The sequence below is a fragment of the Salminus brasiliensis genome, chromosome 8 (genome assembly GCF_030463535.1).
Source record: "Salminus brasiliensis chromosome 8, fSalBra1.hap2, whole genome shotgun sequence".
Lineage (NCBI taxonomy): Eukaryota > Metazoa > Chordata > Actinopteri > Characiformes > Bryconidae > Salminus > Salminus brasiliensis.
Genome location: NC_132885.1, coordinates 8,588,782 through 8,605,502, shown reverse-complemented (window position 1 = coordinate 8,605,502; position 16,721 = coordinate 8,588,782). Strand labels below are relative to the sequence as shown.

The window sequence follows — 16,721 nt, the reverse complement described above, 5'->3', positions numbered from 1 at the left end:
AAAAATATGAAAATATGAAAATATAGAAATATAGAAATATAAGAAGCAAAAAATAAAATAAAATTAGAAAGTATTATAATAGAAATGTTGAGGGAGTGAGTGAAGAAGTGAATAAAAAAAGTAAGTTAGGTTTATGAGGGGCAGTAAATACATTTCTAAGTATGTAAGAAATCTGCCATGTCCCAAAACTGTAAGATAAGGGTAAGGTAAGGGTCCTACAGCACATAGACTGCAGTAGTAAACACGTGTCTTCGGTGCTAAACTGCTCGAAATTGATCATAAATGACCTAAATGTGGATAAATTCACCTAAAGGACATCTCCACGTTAGGCAGAGTGGTTAGATGTTGAATATTTGGGTGGACTTTCCCCCTGAGGACTTCTGGCCGGTGTTGTAACACAGTTGGTAAAGCATTATCCACATGCACTACATAGGTGTCCTCCCCAAGTGCCTGAGCAATAATCCGTCCCACACGCTGTTCCAGCAGAAGTTGGCGGCGGAGCCTCGCTGCCGAGTTTGTTTTTAGTCCAGTTTTGCTTCTTGCTCGGGTTTCTTGTCTCCTGCGTTTGTATGAGGTCCAGTCTGAGTCGGTTTGTGCAGTAAACTGGCGAAAGCCAAACGACCGGAGAGTTTTCGAGGCTGATCGTCAGCGCTAATCCCTCCAGCGGTATGGACTGCAGAGTGCTGTCCATTCAAAGCCATGTTGTGAGAGGATATGTGGGAAACAAGTCGGCCACGTTTCCTTTACAGGTAGGAAAAGTGTCCTTTAAGGAAGCCTAGGTCAGGAGTATAAGTGGTTAGCCCGCTGAAGTGCACTCGGGTCACGAGCACTTGCTGCCTTGCTGCCTTGCTGCCTTGCTGTGCCCTCACGTGCAGGAGGTGCTGCTCGGTGCTGCAGTCTCAGGTCATCTAGCGATGCATGGTTAACGTGATCTGTCCAAAAGTCTCTGGACACCCTTTCACCCAGTGATTTTCACTCTGCTCTTCTGTGCAGACTGGGAATACACACTAGATGGTTGAACATTGCAGTGAGGATTTTACTGCATTCAGCCAGGAGAGCGTTAGTGAGGTCAGGTACTGATGCTGAGGATTAGTTCTGCACATCTTCTGATCTTCCTAGAGTTATTTAAGGGAGCTCCATCACTCCTCTGCTCCACAGTCCAATGCTGGGGGGCTCTGTACACCTCGAGCCCACTCTTTGCATGGGGCATGGTGACCTGAGGGGTATCCTGTTATAGTGGCGATGGATGCTCTGCAGCCCAGTGCTGGGGTCTGGATACACCTCTGCTGCTGTGAGTGTGTAGAACCTTTAAACCTTAAACCAAGTCTTCAAAAGGTTCTCCAAACTCACAGAACCAAAAATGGTTCTTCTATGGTGTTCCTCAGAGCCTTTAGTAGCACCTTGGCATTGGGCATGGTGACCCTAGAGGCTCATGTGTGGCTCTAGTGCTTTTCTAAATGCCTGTGACAAGTGGAAGGAGTGTCCGGATACTTTTGGACAGTGTATATGACCGGATGACTCTGAGAGGTTGAACAGAACAGACGTTTGAGAGGTTAAAGCGGTAAATAGTTTTTGTATGTTAACAGGTGCTGGGATTTGAAGTGGACTCTATAAACTCAGTGCAGTTCTCCAATCACACAGGTATGTATAGTTAAACAGTGTGTTCTTTAAACACATGCGTCATTTTATTCCTAGATAAGATACCGTGTGACAGAAGTGAGCGCAATGCAAATAAGACACACACACACATGGTTTGTACGCCTGGTGTTTGTACACCAACCACCCTTTCCAAATTCTGCAGTCTGTATGGAATGTCAGTAAATGTGTATATACAGGCTTATACAGTCAAATTTAATGTTTTATTATTTTTTAATATGTTATTGTTAAAATACACAGTAAGTGAACCTTAAATATTCTCTGCAGAGGTGTGATCTTAGACTTTACCCTTATAAAATCAACAGAACTTGTAATTTTACTATTTTGTATACATGATAATGGTGCACTGTATAGATTTTCATAAATATGAACTTGGCAGATTAAGGTTCTGATGGCGATTGCTAACATTTGAATAAACTGTGACATACACTGATAAGGGTATATACACTGTAAGGACAAAAGTATTTAAATTGGGCTGCACAATATATACATTTACATTTATGGCATTTAGCAGATGCTCTTATCCAGATCGACTTACAGGGTTACTCGTATTACAGAGGAGGGCCAATGTAGTGTTAGGAGTCTGGCCCAAGGACTCTTATTGGTGTAGTGCAGCATATATAGTTTCAGCATTGCCATCACAATGTGTGCATGTACAATATCCCCATGCCAGGACGTGCAATGTGCAATTTCTTCCCTCCAAGATCTTCCAACATCAGCTGTGAGTGTCATTATTGAACAGTGGAAGTGTTTAGGCCACCAAGTGTCCGACCACGTAAAGGTACACACCGGGGTCGCTGAGTGCTGAGCTCAGAGCATAGTGCAGAAAAATCTCCAACGCTCTGCTGACTCAAAAATTGCAGAGCTCCAGACCTGCTGCTGTTAGAGCTGCAAAGGAGGACCAGCTCCATATTAATGCCTAAGGGTTTAGAATGGGATGTCATAAAAGCTTGTGTAGGTGTCCCAATACTTGTGTCCACATATTGTATAAAGGATTTTATTGTAGAAAATTAGATGCAAAAAGAGAAAGGACAGTAAAGTGGTTGTATTTGTAGTATCCGTGAACTCTGTGAGATGAAACAGCAGGTCATCACTCCTGAACCTGAATAATGTGACCTGACTGTGGGAAAAGGTGGTGCTTATCTGAAGTCCATTTCACATTCATGGGTCAAAGCTCAATCTTGTCTGTGTCACTAGCCTTTAGGCTTGAGCATGGAAAAACTGCATGTAATCCTGTAGTTCTGTTTGTAGGACAAGACAGGTTTATTTGTACAGCACATTTCACACACGGAGGCCAATCAGAGTGCTTTACAGAAGAGGGGGTAGTTTGGTTTTGGGTTGAGCAAAGAAGCATCTCTGACCTAACGATTCTAATTATAATTCAGAGGGTCATGAAATTTCAAATCTCGTATCTGTCAATACCAATATATCAATATTTATAAAAAATAGAATTTGCAACTGGATTCCCCTGGATTAGCATTATGGGAAATTCTAAACATGATAGAGTGACCAATGCAGTACACCAGTGACTGTAGAAAACATGGGCAGGGCAACAGCAGTCTCTTAAAAGTGAAGCCCACCACTGGTCAAGCGCCTCTGCTGGTTGGTTGCAGTATAATGTTACTCAGCTATATCGAAGGAAGGTGGGGTTACACCTAGGAATTGAGTGATTGACAGCCTTGGCTGGAAGAGACCTTTCCTCTGCAGGACCTACATACCTTTTCTGTTCATTAGCTGAGTTGTAGTGGCACTTACATGAGCTGCACTTTTACTATTGAAACTTGGAATCCAGGGGAAAATCCACTCTGCTTCCGCACTGTAAGCTCAATGAATGTGCAGGATGCAAATTTGACAATATGGCAGACAGGTTTGGCTTTCATTTCTACAGAATGGAAGGGAATGGAACTACAGTGTGCATACAGTGTTAAACAGCAACAAGTTTAATAAGAAATATGCAATAAATAAGTTGAATATTACTTCTAACTAATCTGTTTGATATTAATATCTGTATAAATAGTTACAGTTAAATGCAAAAGTTTGGGCACCCTTGGCCAAATGACACATTTGACGCCTTTATAATTAATCTTCTGACACATAAGAACCTGTGCTAACAGGTTTTGCACAGACCATATTGATGTATGTATGTATATATATATATATATATATGCCTAAACATTTACACAGCAAAGATCTGCTGTGTATCTTTAAAATGTCAATATGCTTTAGTTAATATTTGATCATATTTCAGATCAGTTGTAATACATTTGACTGTAAAATTCATTCAATTAAATTGTCTAATTCTTATCAATACAGTTTAAACCCCTACTCCTGATATGGCGAGACTCACTCATGTCTGTAGTGAAGTCCTCTAAACTTGTTCAGGGGCTTAAAGAGGGTGCGCAGTCTTCTGTTAGCGGTGCAGTGACCTGTGCCAGCACTGTGGCTGCACTGTGGGCCCCTAACACACAGCATGGGACTGTTTTCCTGTCCTCTGTGCATCTCATATTAACTACACAGAGTGTCCTCCTTTGACCTCACTAATCCTCCACTCCCTCTTTCTCTTCCTCTGTTTCCATCCCCATTTCTCAAGCTGTGTTCTGGGCCGTGTGCCAGGTGGGGTTCGAGCACTCTGAATCTTTTTCACTCTTCATACTGTCTCTGTTCTCCCTCACTCAGCCTTCCTCACTCATACCCCCTCCTGCTCTGTCAGCTCCTTCTGATGCTAATAAGAGCTGATTGAGTCCCATTGAGTCCCCTCATTTCCAAACTCACACACACATACTCACGTATGCATAATCAGCACGGATGAAGAACGGCCCATATTGAAAAGCCACACAGTTGGGTGCTCGGTTCATAATATGTGATGGCACAGGCATTAAAGCATTTACCTAGAATACATTGACATAAGTCAGTGTAGTCTTAGATGGGATAACCGTTAAATGTGTGTTTCGGTTCTAACACACATCAAATAAGTCAATATCCATTTATCTGCTAATAATCCCACTAAAAGCTCACTCCGTATAGACTAGTCTGTTTGAGGCCTGGCCGAATACAGTTTCTGTACAATTGAACAAGAGGTAAACCTGTAAATAATCCATTGAAAAGAAAAATAACAGTCATGTAAACGTCTGCATCCAATTAGCCACATGCATTACTATTGGATTAGAAGCTCTTCCGGTTGGTTGTGCAAGATAATCTCCCATCAGGACACATACAGTCATGAACGACTGCCGTGTCATACATGTCATCCACTCAGAATCTGTGAATTCCTTCAGTCTGACTCTCTCCCACTAGTCTTTGCTGCAGACTTGACTTTCGTCCAGAATTATCATGTCGTCAATGGTGGAACAGGAATAGACATAAACATACATATTTATATTTAGCTCCACTCTCTCTCAGACTATACCTGTCTCATAAATGTACATATCAAAGAATTTCTACAGATCCCTCTTGTCTTTGTATATTCTGTATTTAGTGTATATTTTGTGTATTTTGTATTTATTTAATATTTTTTTTTATTTATTATTTTTTGTATATTTTTTAATATGTTTAGTATGTATATAGTTTTGTCCTCCTGTAGAGTATCAACCTGAGCCTCACCACAAGCATTTCAATGCATAAATGTCCTGACATGTTATGCAAATGACAAATAAACCTGAAACTTGAAACTTGAACCATATCCAGCTCATGTGCCTCATAATGTTGCAGGGCGTGACCTCTTCCTCTCACCCCTTCTTTAATAAGTGAATGTCTGACTGTGTCTGACTGTGAATTCAGTCGGGTTGGATAAATTCTTTGCATGTAAACAGCCAGTTCTAATGTAACATTTAATCTGCGTGGAACCGAAATTCCCTTTTCCAGGGAACAGCAGTTTAATCTTCTATCCAAAGGGACAATTGTTTGTCTAATCTAGACATCTACTAGTGAACTGTTTCTTTGTCACTCATCAGGAGGAATGTCTTGCCTAAAGCATCTTTTTGTGCTGACTTGTTCACATCACAAGAGGTGTAACAGCTTTTTGGAAAAAATTCACTGTCTGGTTCACGTGTCCTCTTGCATCCGCAGGTCTTAACCTTCAACAGCTGCATCACAGTTGCCATCTGTGAATGATTTGCTGGTTCTTTCCGTTCCTCTTGAGATTGCAAAGTTTGTGTGTCTGACACACACAAAATCTCATTCCTCAGATTCTTTCCTCAAAGTCCTTAGAAACCAACTGCAACTTCACTCCAGGTTGTTCATTAAAACAAGTTTAATGTGAGCCGTTTAGCACATTACTCTAAATTCTCATGCCTGTAGGAATGGGCTGATCTCTCTTTGGAGTGCATGAGAGGATTAATTTATATGCTGCAATCACTGAACTTGTTTCTTCACATTTCCTTTTTGAGTCAGCGAGTGGATTGAGCAACAGCAATGCAATGTAGGAGAGCAGCAGAGCATCACAATCCCTTTAGTTGTTTACACATACAGGACGTTTTAGAGTGCACATGGTTATAACATGTAACATACCGGCTGCGTTCCAAAGCTTAGGCTGCAACCGAGGTAGGACAGGTCTTCGATATGACTGTCCTATGAAGGCTGTTTTATTAGTAGCCTATTGGTCAAACGAATGGAACAGTCTAAACAGGCCGGGTGATGTTACCGGAAAGGTCTGCTGCTGATTTCTTCATGGAAATGAATTATAATGATAAAAAGTAACATTTTTAAACTCTGCTCTACTTTTAGTTTATTATTATTATTATTATTATTATTATTATTTATTTAAGCTTTACAAGGTACTGTGTAAAGTGCATGGAGTCCACTGTGGGTAACGAGTGCCGCAGTTCTGAGGGAAAAGCTGTTGACGTGTCTAGTTGTGCTTGCTGTCATGGCCTTCAGTCTTCTACCAGAGAGAAGAGAGTAAAGGAGATGATGTCCTGAGAGGTTGGCTGTAATTTTGCTATGGCTCTGCTGTTGTATAGGTCCTGAAATATTGGCAGATCAGAGCCAGTGATCAAATTGTGTACAATACAATACATTTTTCACAGTATTTTGCTTAAAATCACAAATCACATGTCAGATTGGTTAAAATGGCTACTTCACATTTGTTTGAAGAGGATTCTGGTTAAAACTGCATAGCTGAGGCACTTTTCCTCTCCACCAGTAACCTAATTTCTCATACAGGATGAAATAATGAGATGCATGTGAACTAGGTTGGGAACCCCTCATATGTTGTAAATTTGAGAGAATATTTTAACTTAATGAATTAATTTAATCCAGTGGTTCAGCCCAGGCCTACTAACAATACCTGCCTTGAAATAAGTGCTGACCTCCAGCTGCCTGTTTACATGTCTGTCTGTCTGTCTGCTTGTTTGCTAGGTTATGAGCACTGGAAAGGCCAGGTGCTGACTGCTGATGAGCTACATGTCCTTTATGAGGGAATCAAGCTCAACAAAGTCAACCATTATGACTATGTGCTTACAGGTAAGCCTATAAGAACTAACAGACCGCCCAAGCTTAAACTTCAACCACTCAGTACAATCATATGGCCATTTACCTTAACGCATTATGATGCGGTTTCACACTATATGGCCAGATGTATCCAGACACCCCTTATAATTGGTGAATTCATCTACTTTAAGCTGCACCCATTGCCGACACGGTATTCAGCTGCTTACTCACAGCTTGTGGCGTCTCTAATGAAAAGCATGGGGCGTCCTGGTCTAGTGCAGCTGCACAAGGCTATGGTCATTATTTACAATGCCAAATAACAACTGCAGGGGTATAAAGACCCCAGCTTTGAGCAGTGGAACTGCATTTCTGGAGTGATTGGACTCTATTCAGTGCCTTTGGGATGAGCTGTAGTGGAGCTTGTGTTCCAGAACTAATCATGAGTACCTGAATTGCCTCGCCAATGCTCTTGTGGCTGAATGCAGTCACATACCTACTATACCAACCCTGCAGTTTGGGTGGTCCTCATCTCTTTAGTCTTTCCTTTTTTCATTAGGGTACACTAGGGATGTGTCTTTTTTGGAAATGGTGGTGGACATTGTGGAGGAGCTGAAGGGAGCCAATCCCAATCTGGTGTATGGTAGGTGTCTTGGTGTCAGTATTTTAGCCAAGTGTATCAGAAATATACATTTTACACAAAATAATCAAATGTACCTTTTATGTTTTTAAATAAACCTTTTTTAAAAACCTTTTAAATTACCTTTTATGTTTCTCTAATTGCAAATCTACAATCTTAGGACAAAATTTCTTGTCAGAATAGTAATTAACATAGGTTTTGTTGGTTGGAACCCCTTCTGCCTACACTGACTCACTAGGTTGGTAGGGAAAATCAGATAAGGTCTACAATTATTATGTTTTTTGTACTGCTTTTCCCTTTATCTAATCTAGTGTCCAAGCACAAGAGTAGCCTCTAAAAAATGTTTGACCATTGTGAAGGGAGGGGTAGAGGATGTTAATATTTGCATGTTTCTGTTGTTTGTTTCTAGTGTGTGATCCAGTAATGGGAGATAATGGGGCGATGGTGAGTAATTTAAAGGAGCCAGTTCCTGTTGAGTTGGATCTGTCTATAATCTATAATTCTGCCTAAACAGGTCGAAACTGTGAGTTTTTGGATGAAGAGCTTGTTTTACATACAACAATTTCATTACTTATATTAAACCTATTTAGCTGATGAGACGGATTCATGGCCAGTCTCCCCTCAATTCTGCAGTTCCTGATTTAGTTAAAGTCACAGGTAGATTAATAAAGACAACTGTTTTCATGTTTAACTTGACTTAAAATCACATGAAGAAGAACAGACAGGTATTGGACAGGCAAGACCCTCCACGTTGGGTTTACTGTCTCTTATGCCAGATTGTCTGTTCCCTGTGCACTGTTTGTAGTATGTTCCAGAAGCCTTGCTGCCTGTCTATAGGGATAAAGTGGTGCCAGTCGCAGACATCATTACACCCAACCAGTTTGAGGCAGAGTGAGTGCACTTACCTGATTTCCTGATTTAGAAACTTTCTCAGTCCAGTCCTGGAGCTTCCCAGGCCATTGAAAGTTCAGGTGTGTTGTTAGCTTGACTAAAACACAGTACTGACCTCCACTGTAGTTCAGCTAACATCTGGGTGTGAATAGTTATTATAGTTATAATGTAAATTTAAGAAGTTCAGTCTGAATACATCTGACATAGTCCTAAGAGTGTGTAAGTTGGAGTTACAGGTTGTAATATTAACACTTTCATATGGTTTAATTGTCTTAAAAAGATGCACTTCATTAACAAGTACTTTATTGTCTGGCGTCTAAAAGGCTGCTGACGGGTAGAAAGATCACTACAGCGAATGATGCAATTGAGGTGAGTCTCTGCATTGTTTTAGAGAGCTTTCTAAATGTAAATCCAACGCAGACAGTGGACACTAGTCCAGTTTTGATTCAGCATCCAGTTCATATTAAAATAGGCCTGAGGGAAAGGCATTTTTGTGGTTGATACAGATACTGATTTTAGGGGGCTAAAAATTTTGGACAACAAAAAATATTGGCTGAAATATAATATATTTATATATATTTCTTATTATTATTGTTATTATTATTCAAAGTGTTGTATTTATGTTAATAGGTCTTTGCTGACTGATATTATCAGTTCTCTGTTGTCACACAAACAGCAGAAAATTGCAAATGTAAAATATTGTAGCACTGGGAGAGTCATCTGTAATTCTTTGGGTTTGTGGTTTCTGTCCAATCTTGTCCTATCTGTTTTTCATTACTTCTCTTAAAGAAAAGAATTCTTATATCGATTACTTTTGACAAATAATTGCGATGTCAGCATTATTCCACTGTTGTAGAAATTTGTGGTCTTGTTCTGTTACAAGCATGTTGTTTTCTGCTCAGGCGATGGACCAGCTGCATGGGATGGGTCCTGACACAGTGGTCATCACCAGTTCTGACCTGCTCTCTCCTCTGGGGGATCAGTACCTAGTAGCCCTGGGGAGCCATGTCACTGGTAAAGACCACATATATTTATATTCAAGGCTGATTAAAAAACAAATTGCAGTGCTGGTGTGGCAGTGTGGCATCTTGCCCTGCTCCCATCTGCACAGTCTATTGAGGCTAATTTACATAAAAATCGATAAACAATTGCATTCATGATCATCAACTTAATTTAATTTCATCATCAATCATCATAGACATTTTATTTCCAGTGAACATGAACAAAAATTAAACCACAGAACATTTTTGCTAGGATTCACACAGCAGTTTATATTTGCCTGTTTTTAAGTGATTATCTTTTTATTCAGAAATAAAAGGGCTTTACTTTATTCAGTTTTTTTTCAGTTATTCACTCACTGATCTGTAGTCTGATTTGTCAGTAACTCAGTGTTTGCTTGTGTGTGTGCGTGTGCGTGTGCGCGTGTGTGTGTGTGCTGTTGTGTTTTAGTAAAAGCGGATGGCACTAAAGAAAAGCAGCTTATTCGGATGGACATTCCCAAGGTGGATGCTGTGTTTGTGGGCACAGGTGACCTGTTTGCTGCTATGCTGCTCGCCTGGACACACCACCACCCAAACGACCTTAAGGTATGGTAGGAAAGGAACACACCAGTGGAGTTAGATATGAGGTACTGCTGTTATTTATGGGATTAGGAAAGGATGAGTTGGAGATATTTATTATACTATATGTGGGGGTAAGCATCATCTGTTTACTTCTGGAGAGTTAGGGTCCAGAACAGCTGTTTGGACAGAAGAATTACAAATCTGACCTGGACAGCTGTCCTTCAAGACCTAACCTGATGATTATTGATTTGTTGGTTCTGTAAAAAACAATTGTATTTTTTAGGCTTTCTACCTGGGCTTGCAATGCCCCCTGGTGGCCATGAGTGGGCACTTCTTAGCAAGAGCATGTCCATCAGAATGGCAATTTAGTCTGGTTGGCAATTTAGGGACTGTAGACTGATAAGTCACAGTCTCTGTCTGCTTAGACCCACTTCACGTTTGCCTTTACTCGTAACTCACATTATGTGTATATTTGTGTGTGTGTATTATAACAGAAAGCCTGTGAGAAGACTGTTTCTGTGATGCAACATGTCATTAAGAGAACCATCAACTATGCCAAGGGTAAGAGGCAGTTTAAAAAGGGGCAGTGGGTAGAAACTGGGCTGCAGAAACTGTGTGAGTTTCATCAGCTCCTGCTTATTTAATAAATTAATAGATTAGAGGCTTTTTTGGTGATCTTTAAGTCTGTGTTCTTCACATTTATCACATTAGTTAAAAATCCAAGCAAATAAACAACCTCCACCCCACCCTCCCATTCCCTTCATCTGTATATTACACCACTGACAAGTGCATGAAAGAGATGCTGTCTTCTACAAAATGTATCATATCATTCATTCATTATCATTCATACAGATACAGTATATTGTATATTATTAAAATGTGATGTATAACATGATTTATATTTTAATAACCAGTTTAAACAAATAAAATTATGATAAATATGTCCTGTCTAGATCTATATATTCTCCCAAAGTGAGAGATTATGACGATTAGGATTATGACCGGCAATAATGTTGTGTTACTTATCGCTTGTCATCACTGATGCCCAATTTCATCGCCCAGCCCTGGTCTCAGATGCTGACAGAAGCTTCTCTGTTTGTTTCAGAGGCAGCTGGACCCGATCGCAGGCCGAGTCCAGCTCTCCTGGAGCTTCGAATGGTTCAGAGCAAGGGAGACATTGAGGACCCTGCCATAACTGTGGAGGCTATCCTGCTGTAGAAGCTCACCTCCGTCCTCCTGTGATCTGCCTGGATACTGGCCTCATACTGAACAGTAAAGCCTCTCCAGAGGACTAAATGGGCAGTCAGGTTCCACATGGTACCATCTAACCTTTTTAGTGCACTATTTTTACTGAGAAACTCATTTACATGTAGAACAGGTCTGACTGAACGGACCATGAGAATGGTCTTTAGAGTGCTGGTGCTCTGGGGCCATCAAAATATTAACCCAATGAGTTACTAAACCCACAGCTAGTGTTTGAATTAGGCTCACATTCCAGATGTACTGCGTTCACAAGTATCCGGCCATACTGTCTGTTTGTTTTTAATGTTTTAGGAGATGGATGTTTGTCTCTGTTGGTCCCAGTAAGAGTCACTGAAATTGGCTGATCAGTTGTGGGCACTGAATCAAAGATTTTGAATTTAGAACTACAGTCATACACATCTGATAAAGATGGTGGTTGTGGCAATATTTCCACCAATCCTGATTGGTGTTTTTAAAACATACATTTTTTTTTTGTTAAAACACAATAAAAATATATATATTCTGAATAGTCATACAAGTTCAGGTTTGTTCACCAGGTGTCGTATTGCGCACCGCCTCCACCTGCCTGAGGTAGTTGGTACATCTTGTGCTGTGTGTATAAACGTCTGATGTGAGCATGTTTCTGCACACACACACTCACACACCCTACAACTGTCTAACAGCACTGACACACCGTCCTCATCCAATCCGCCATGATTTAATGAGTTGAAATAAAATGGAAAACTGTCAGATTGGTGATGAAATACTTGTTTTTTTTTTTGTTTGTTTTTTTTTTTCGTTTCACTGCAAACAGAACAGCGAGAGATAAAGAAGGAAAAGAAATGTATGGGAGGCCGGAGTGTAGCGAGAGAGGGGGGGGGGGGGGGAGAAGGTGGGATATAGGCAATAGAACTACAGTTATTATAGCAGTTCTCCTAAATCCACTGCAATTCCCACAATACCACACAGATCCAAACGGCTGCCATCTAAAGGTTTTCAGGTGTACCATGATGGCTCGGTACGACTACATGTACCATTGCACCCCTTAATTTACTTAAGCAGACGCTGAAATGCACATAATGCATTTATGATGGTCTGCTTTTACATGGACTTTCTGTTTTTACATTCCATATCAGTGTTGAATTCTCACATTCAGTTCAATCAATCAGTGTCTCATCTCTCCTACAGTACTGTTTTAATTCCGAGATCCATTTCGGATCAATCTGCTGAATTTGCAAAATTTTGCAAGAATGACAACAGGAAACCTCAAGCTCTAAAGATCTGTTTTGGTGAGTTTAAAACGTCCCACCCTGACACATTTATCAGAAATCTCCCTTTTCAAATGCTGTTTAAAAAAATTTAATGATTTATATTTTGTCAAATTGGCCAAGAGCCTCTAAAGTAGTGCAGCAGTGCTGATCATTGCCACACATGCTGAGGTAAAACCACCAGAACTTTAGAGGCGCTTTCTAAGATAGTTAGAAAGCCTTACCAGAGTCATTCTTACTCTAACACAAACAACATGAATATTAATGACTTGTTTTCCTGCTACGAGCTGCTGATGCAGTAATGGCGTTTAATGCATTTATAATTTTACATGTTCTTGTGATGTCGTCTCCTAAAAAAACCCTTTACATTCCCAGACTGACAGAATGATTGTGTTTGAAGGTTTGAGAAAAAAAGATTGTCTTAATGCAAAGTGCCAATCCTGAAAATGCTGCTCTGTATTTAAATAAGCAATCAAATGAGGGCATTTAACCTTGTGTGATTAGCAATAATAACTTGTTGACATCATGTTGCATATAGTGTAGTAATAATTACATAAATAAAGCTGTATTATTAAACATATTTCCAGTTTCTTTGTGTTCAGTACTAGCGCCAGTATAGGCGGTATTGAACAGTAAAGGAGACAAACCTTTACTGTACTGTACCTTTCTGTTTATGGGCTGAGAAAAGACATGTAATCACCTTAAAGTCGACTAACTGTTGAATGATAGACACTTACAGGCTGTGTGAATATGAAATTGCCACTTTAATTAATCATACATTTCACTCAACGGTTTAGTTTACAAGAAAGAGTGAATAAAAGGGATCAATTAAATGAGACACATCCAGGCTTCATTCACCCAGGCTTGATGAAGGTCTCAGCATGTGTAAACTACCTCCATTTGGTAGAAGAATTGCAAACCTGGCATCCATATAGGGGCACAAACCAGTGTGTAAAACCGATATTCCTGCAGGCAAGCCTGTTCACTCTGTGGCCATCTCTGCAGTTATTTCCAGTCATGCGAGACCAGGCTCCCATCTCTATGAATGAGGAGAGACTGAAACATTGGAAATGAAAGGTCTGAAACCATTCTTTAAATCCACAATAAAGTCTGACAAAGACCTCATGGATAGGTTGTAGAGTTTGCCTCAAAAAGTTTTTTCTAACTTGTTCTGGATACTGTGCCTCCGCAGATTTCTGAGAAGTGTGACTTTATCCATAAACGGAGGCCATGTTGAGCATTACAACAACTCTCATTTATAACGTCTCTGGTAAAGCACATCACTGTTAGAGCAGCAGTGTTTGTTGATGCTGTAGCTACAGTGACGCTTAAACGCTCTGTTTTCTCACTGACGCTACCCGATTTTTAAGGGCAGTAGAGCAATTTGTATGGGGAAAGCGTACATGTAATTTTTATTGTATTAATCTGGATTTGGACTGTGCATGTTTTAGCATGAGTCATTCCACCCCACACTGAGAAGGGCAAGTGTTGTCATTTCCTTATACTCCATATATTGCTTGTTTAGAAGTATCCTGTTACTGCACTGAAAATTATATACACGTGAATTGACACTGAATGACCTGGTGACAGTCCATGCATTTCTAAGGGTAAGTGTGAGTAATGCACATTGTAATACAGTTGTAGCAGCTGGATCGTCCATAGAATTGACCATATTTCTAGATTTCGGTGTAATTTGACCTAGTAATATACAGCTGGAAGTCTACAGCTGGAACTATATAAGCATTTTAGTTGCTTTTGAGGCACCACTGTAAGCTGAATTTGTTCAAAAGTTCTCACTTTTTGTAAATATTTACTCATAACTATTGAGTTAACCACATGGAATTAATATGCATACAGAGCATACGCAAGCTATAACACAACAGAGGCTGCCACCACAAATACACAGAGTTTGCATGTGCACTGTCCACATTCAAGCCGGTTGCACAACTTAGGTAGCAACAAACAAAAACTACAGTTTCACTATTGCTGCAGTTTTCAGACTGTTCTAGCAGTTTCACCGCCTCAGTTTTAGTCCTGCTTGGCAATAGAACTACCCCCCCCCCCTAGTTTACATCGACGGCTCTTTTGCAGTCACGTCTAATAGGAAAGCTCTCTGGAAAAGTACTGCAAAGTGGGAGAGGAACAAAGCGTTAGTCCAATATGCTGCTGCCACTGCATATATCCTCACACTACTCCAGCTAATGAAGATGGCCCAAAGTGGGATACTTCAGAACTATGCCTACTACACATTATGGCCTGACAGTATCTAGAGCTTTTCAGTAAGCCTCAGGCTGCTCCTCTGTATGGTTTTGAAGAACCTCACAAACCTTCCTGTGGGTACTAGTCCAGTGTCTCTCACATGGAGCTGGGTGAGAGACCTCAGGCATCCTGTTCTTGTCATATGAAAAGGGGAGTGAGCTGATTTTAATACTAAATGATGCTTTACTACACCAACCATTTCCATCACTTTTCTTAAAGTTTTTATAGCACTTTAATATAGTGTTTAATTTTCAACAATAGTGTCAAATAATCACAATGTCAGCATTATTCTACTGATGTAGAGATGTTTGTTGTACTGTTAGAAGCCTGCTGCCAGTGGCCAGCAAATAAAGGAATCAAATGAGGGCACTAAACCTTGTAGACACCTTGTCTGCACTTGTATTGTGTTGTCTGTCTGCACTGAACTTGTATTGTGTTGCACTTGTGTTCTGTATGCACTGTGTCTATGTTGCACGATGGTCCTGGAGGAAAGTTGTTTCGTTTCACTGTGTACTCTGTATGTAGTTGAAATGACAATAAAACCCACTTCACTTGACTTGCATGATCAGCAGCACTAGCTCTTGTTGACCTGCCAACTTAGCGAGTCTCACAGTCAGAGGAGACCCCTGATTACAGAGCGGGATGTCAATATAAAAGTGTGACACCCAAATAAATCACTGCATTTAACTTCCACAGTTTCAGTCACTCACTCACCTCAACACAAAAAAAACTAAGAAAGAAAAGAAAAAAAAACTAAACAAAATAAGTAAGTCTTTTGATTAAATTTGATATCCTTCCTCTAGTGTTAGGGTCGTGAGGGACCCGTTTGTAAGTTTAAATGCATAAAAATACTAAATAAATGTGTTTATTGCATCAGTTTTTTGTTACTTTGTCTAGAACCTTTATTTAAACAAATAAATAAATAAAAATATATTTTACTAAATTACAAAATGCTCTTGATAAAATTATGACCTTTCTGTTGTTAGGGTCGATTTTGACTCTAGGTATAATTTAAGGTTAGAAAACAATAATAAATTCCAAAACTGAAATCATAAACACACTGTAAACCAACAACCCACAGCCAGCTCTACCTCCAAACACTTGAGGTTGAGTTAGGGGCTTCTGGATATGGATCGATAGGACTTCTGGACTGCAGGGTCACAACATTACTTGTGACAATTTTTTTTACCAGCTACGACCTTGGACAAAAACTTCTCAAAAGGAAACTCACCATGGTGGGCACTGTAAAAAAGAATAAACCTGAGCTGCCCCTGAAATGTTGCAGGTGAAGGACAGGGCTCCACTTTCCTCAAAGTTTGTTTTTACAGACACCACCACTGCAGTTTCATACTGTCCAAAAAACGACGGAATGTGATTCTGTTCACAAAGATGCAGCTGTGTCATCAGGAAGTGACAGAAAGCCCATAATTATCCTGGACTACCACAAAAACAAAGGAGGAGTGGACAACCTGGACAAGCTGACTGCCACCTACACTTGCCAGCAAATGACCAGGAGATGGCTAATGGTTGTATTTTACAACATCCTCGATGTGTCTGCATACAATGCATTTGTGTTGTGGAACCAAATTCACCAAGGGTGGAACTCAAACAAAAAAAACAAGCGAAGGATGTTTCTTGAGGAGCTAGGAAGATCCCTTGTCAAGGCACACATTGAGCAAAGGGAACGGGTGCCCCAAAACCCAGCCGCTGCAGCCTTGGTCAGACAGCTGCAGAGCTCACCAAGCACTCCATCCACACCCACAGCAACACGAAGAGCAT

General features: G+C 40.3%; 1 protein-coding gene across 1 annotated transcript; it reads left to right on the top strand.

Annotated features, from left to right (window-relative positions):
* Window positions 1-420: 420 nt before the first annotated feature.
* pdxka (pyridoxal (pyridoxine, vitamin B6) kinase a) lies at window positions 421-13,263 on the top strand. The gene is made up of 11 exons (XM_072685509.1): window positions 421-749; window positions 1,587-1,641; window positions 7,012-7,116; window positions 7,640-7,723; window positions 8,130-8,164; window positions 8,526-8,611; window positions 8,935-8,980; window positions 9,514-9,625; window positions 10,061-10,197; window positions 10,668-10,734; window positions 11,279-13,263. Exons 1-11 carry the CDS (start codon window positions 669-671, stop codon window positions 11,389-11,391), a joined length of 921 nt encoding a protein of 306 aa, XP_072541610.1. The 5' UTR covers window positions 421-668; the 3' UTR covers window positions 11,392-13,263.
* Window positions 13,264-16,721: the final 3,458 nt, after the last annotated feature.

Coding starts and splice junctions, on each gene's coding strand:
- pdxka (XM_072685509.1), top strand. CDS start 669: ATGGACTGCAGAGTGCTGTCCATTCAAAGCCATGTTGTGAGAGGATAT. Junction 7,724..8,129: donor CAATCCCAATCTGGTGTATG/GTAGGTGTCTTG, acceptor GTTTGTTTCTAG/TGTGTGATCCAGTAATGGGA. Junction 8,612..8,934: donor CCCAACCAGTTTGAGGCAGA/GTGAGTGCACTT, acceptor GGCGTCTAAAAG/GCTGCTGACGGGTAGAAAGA.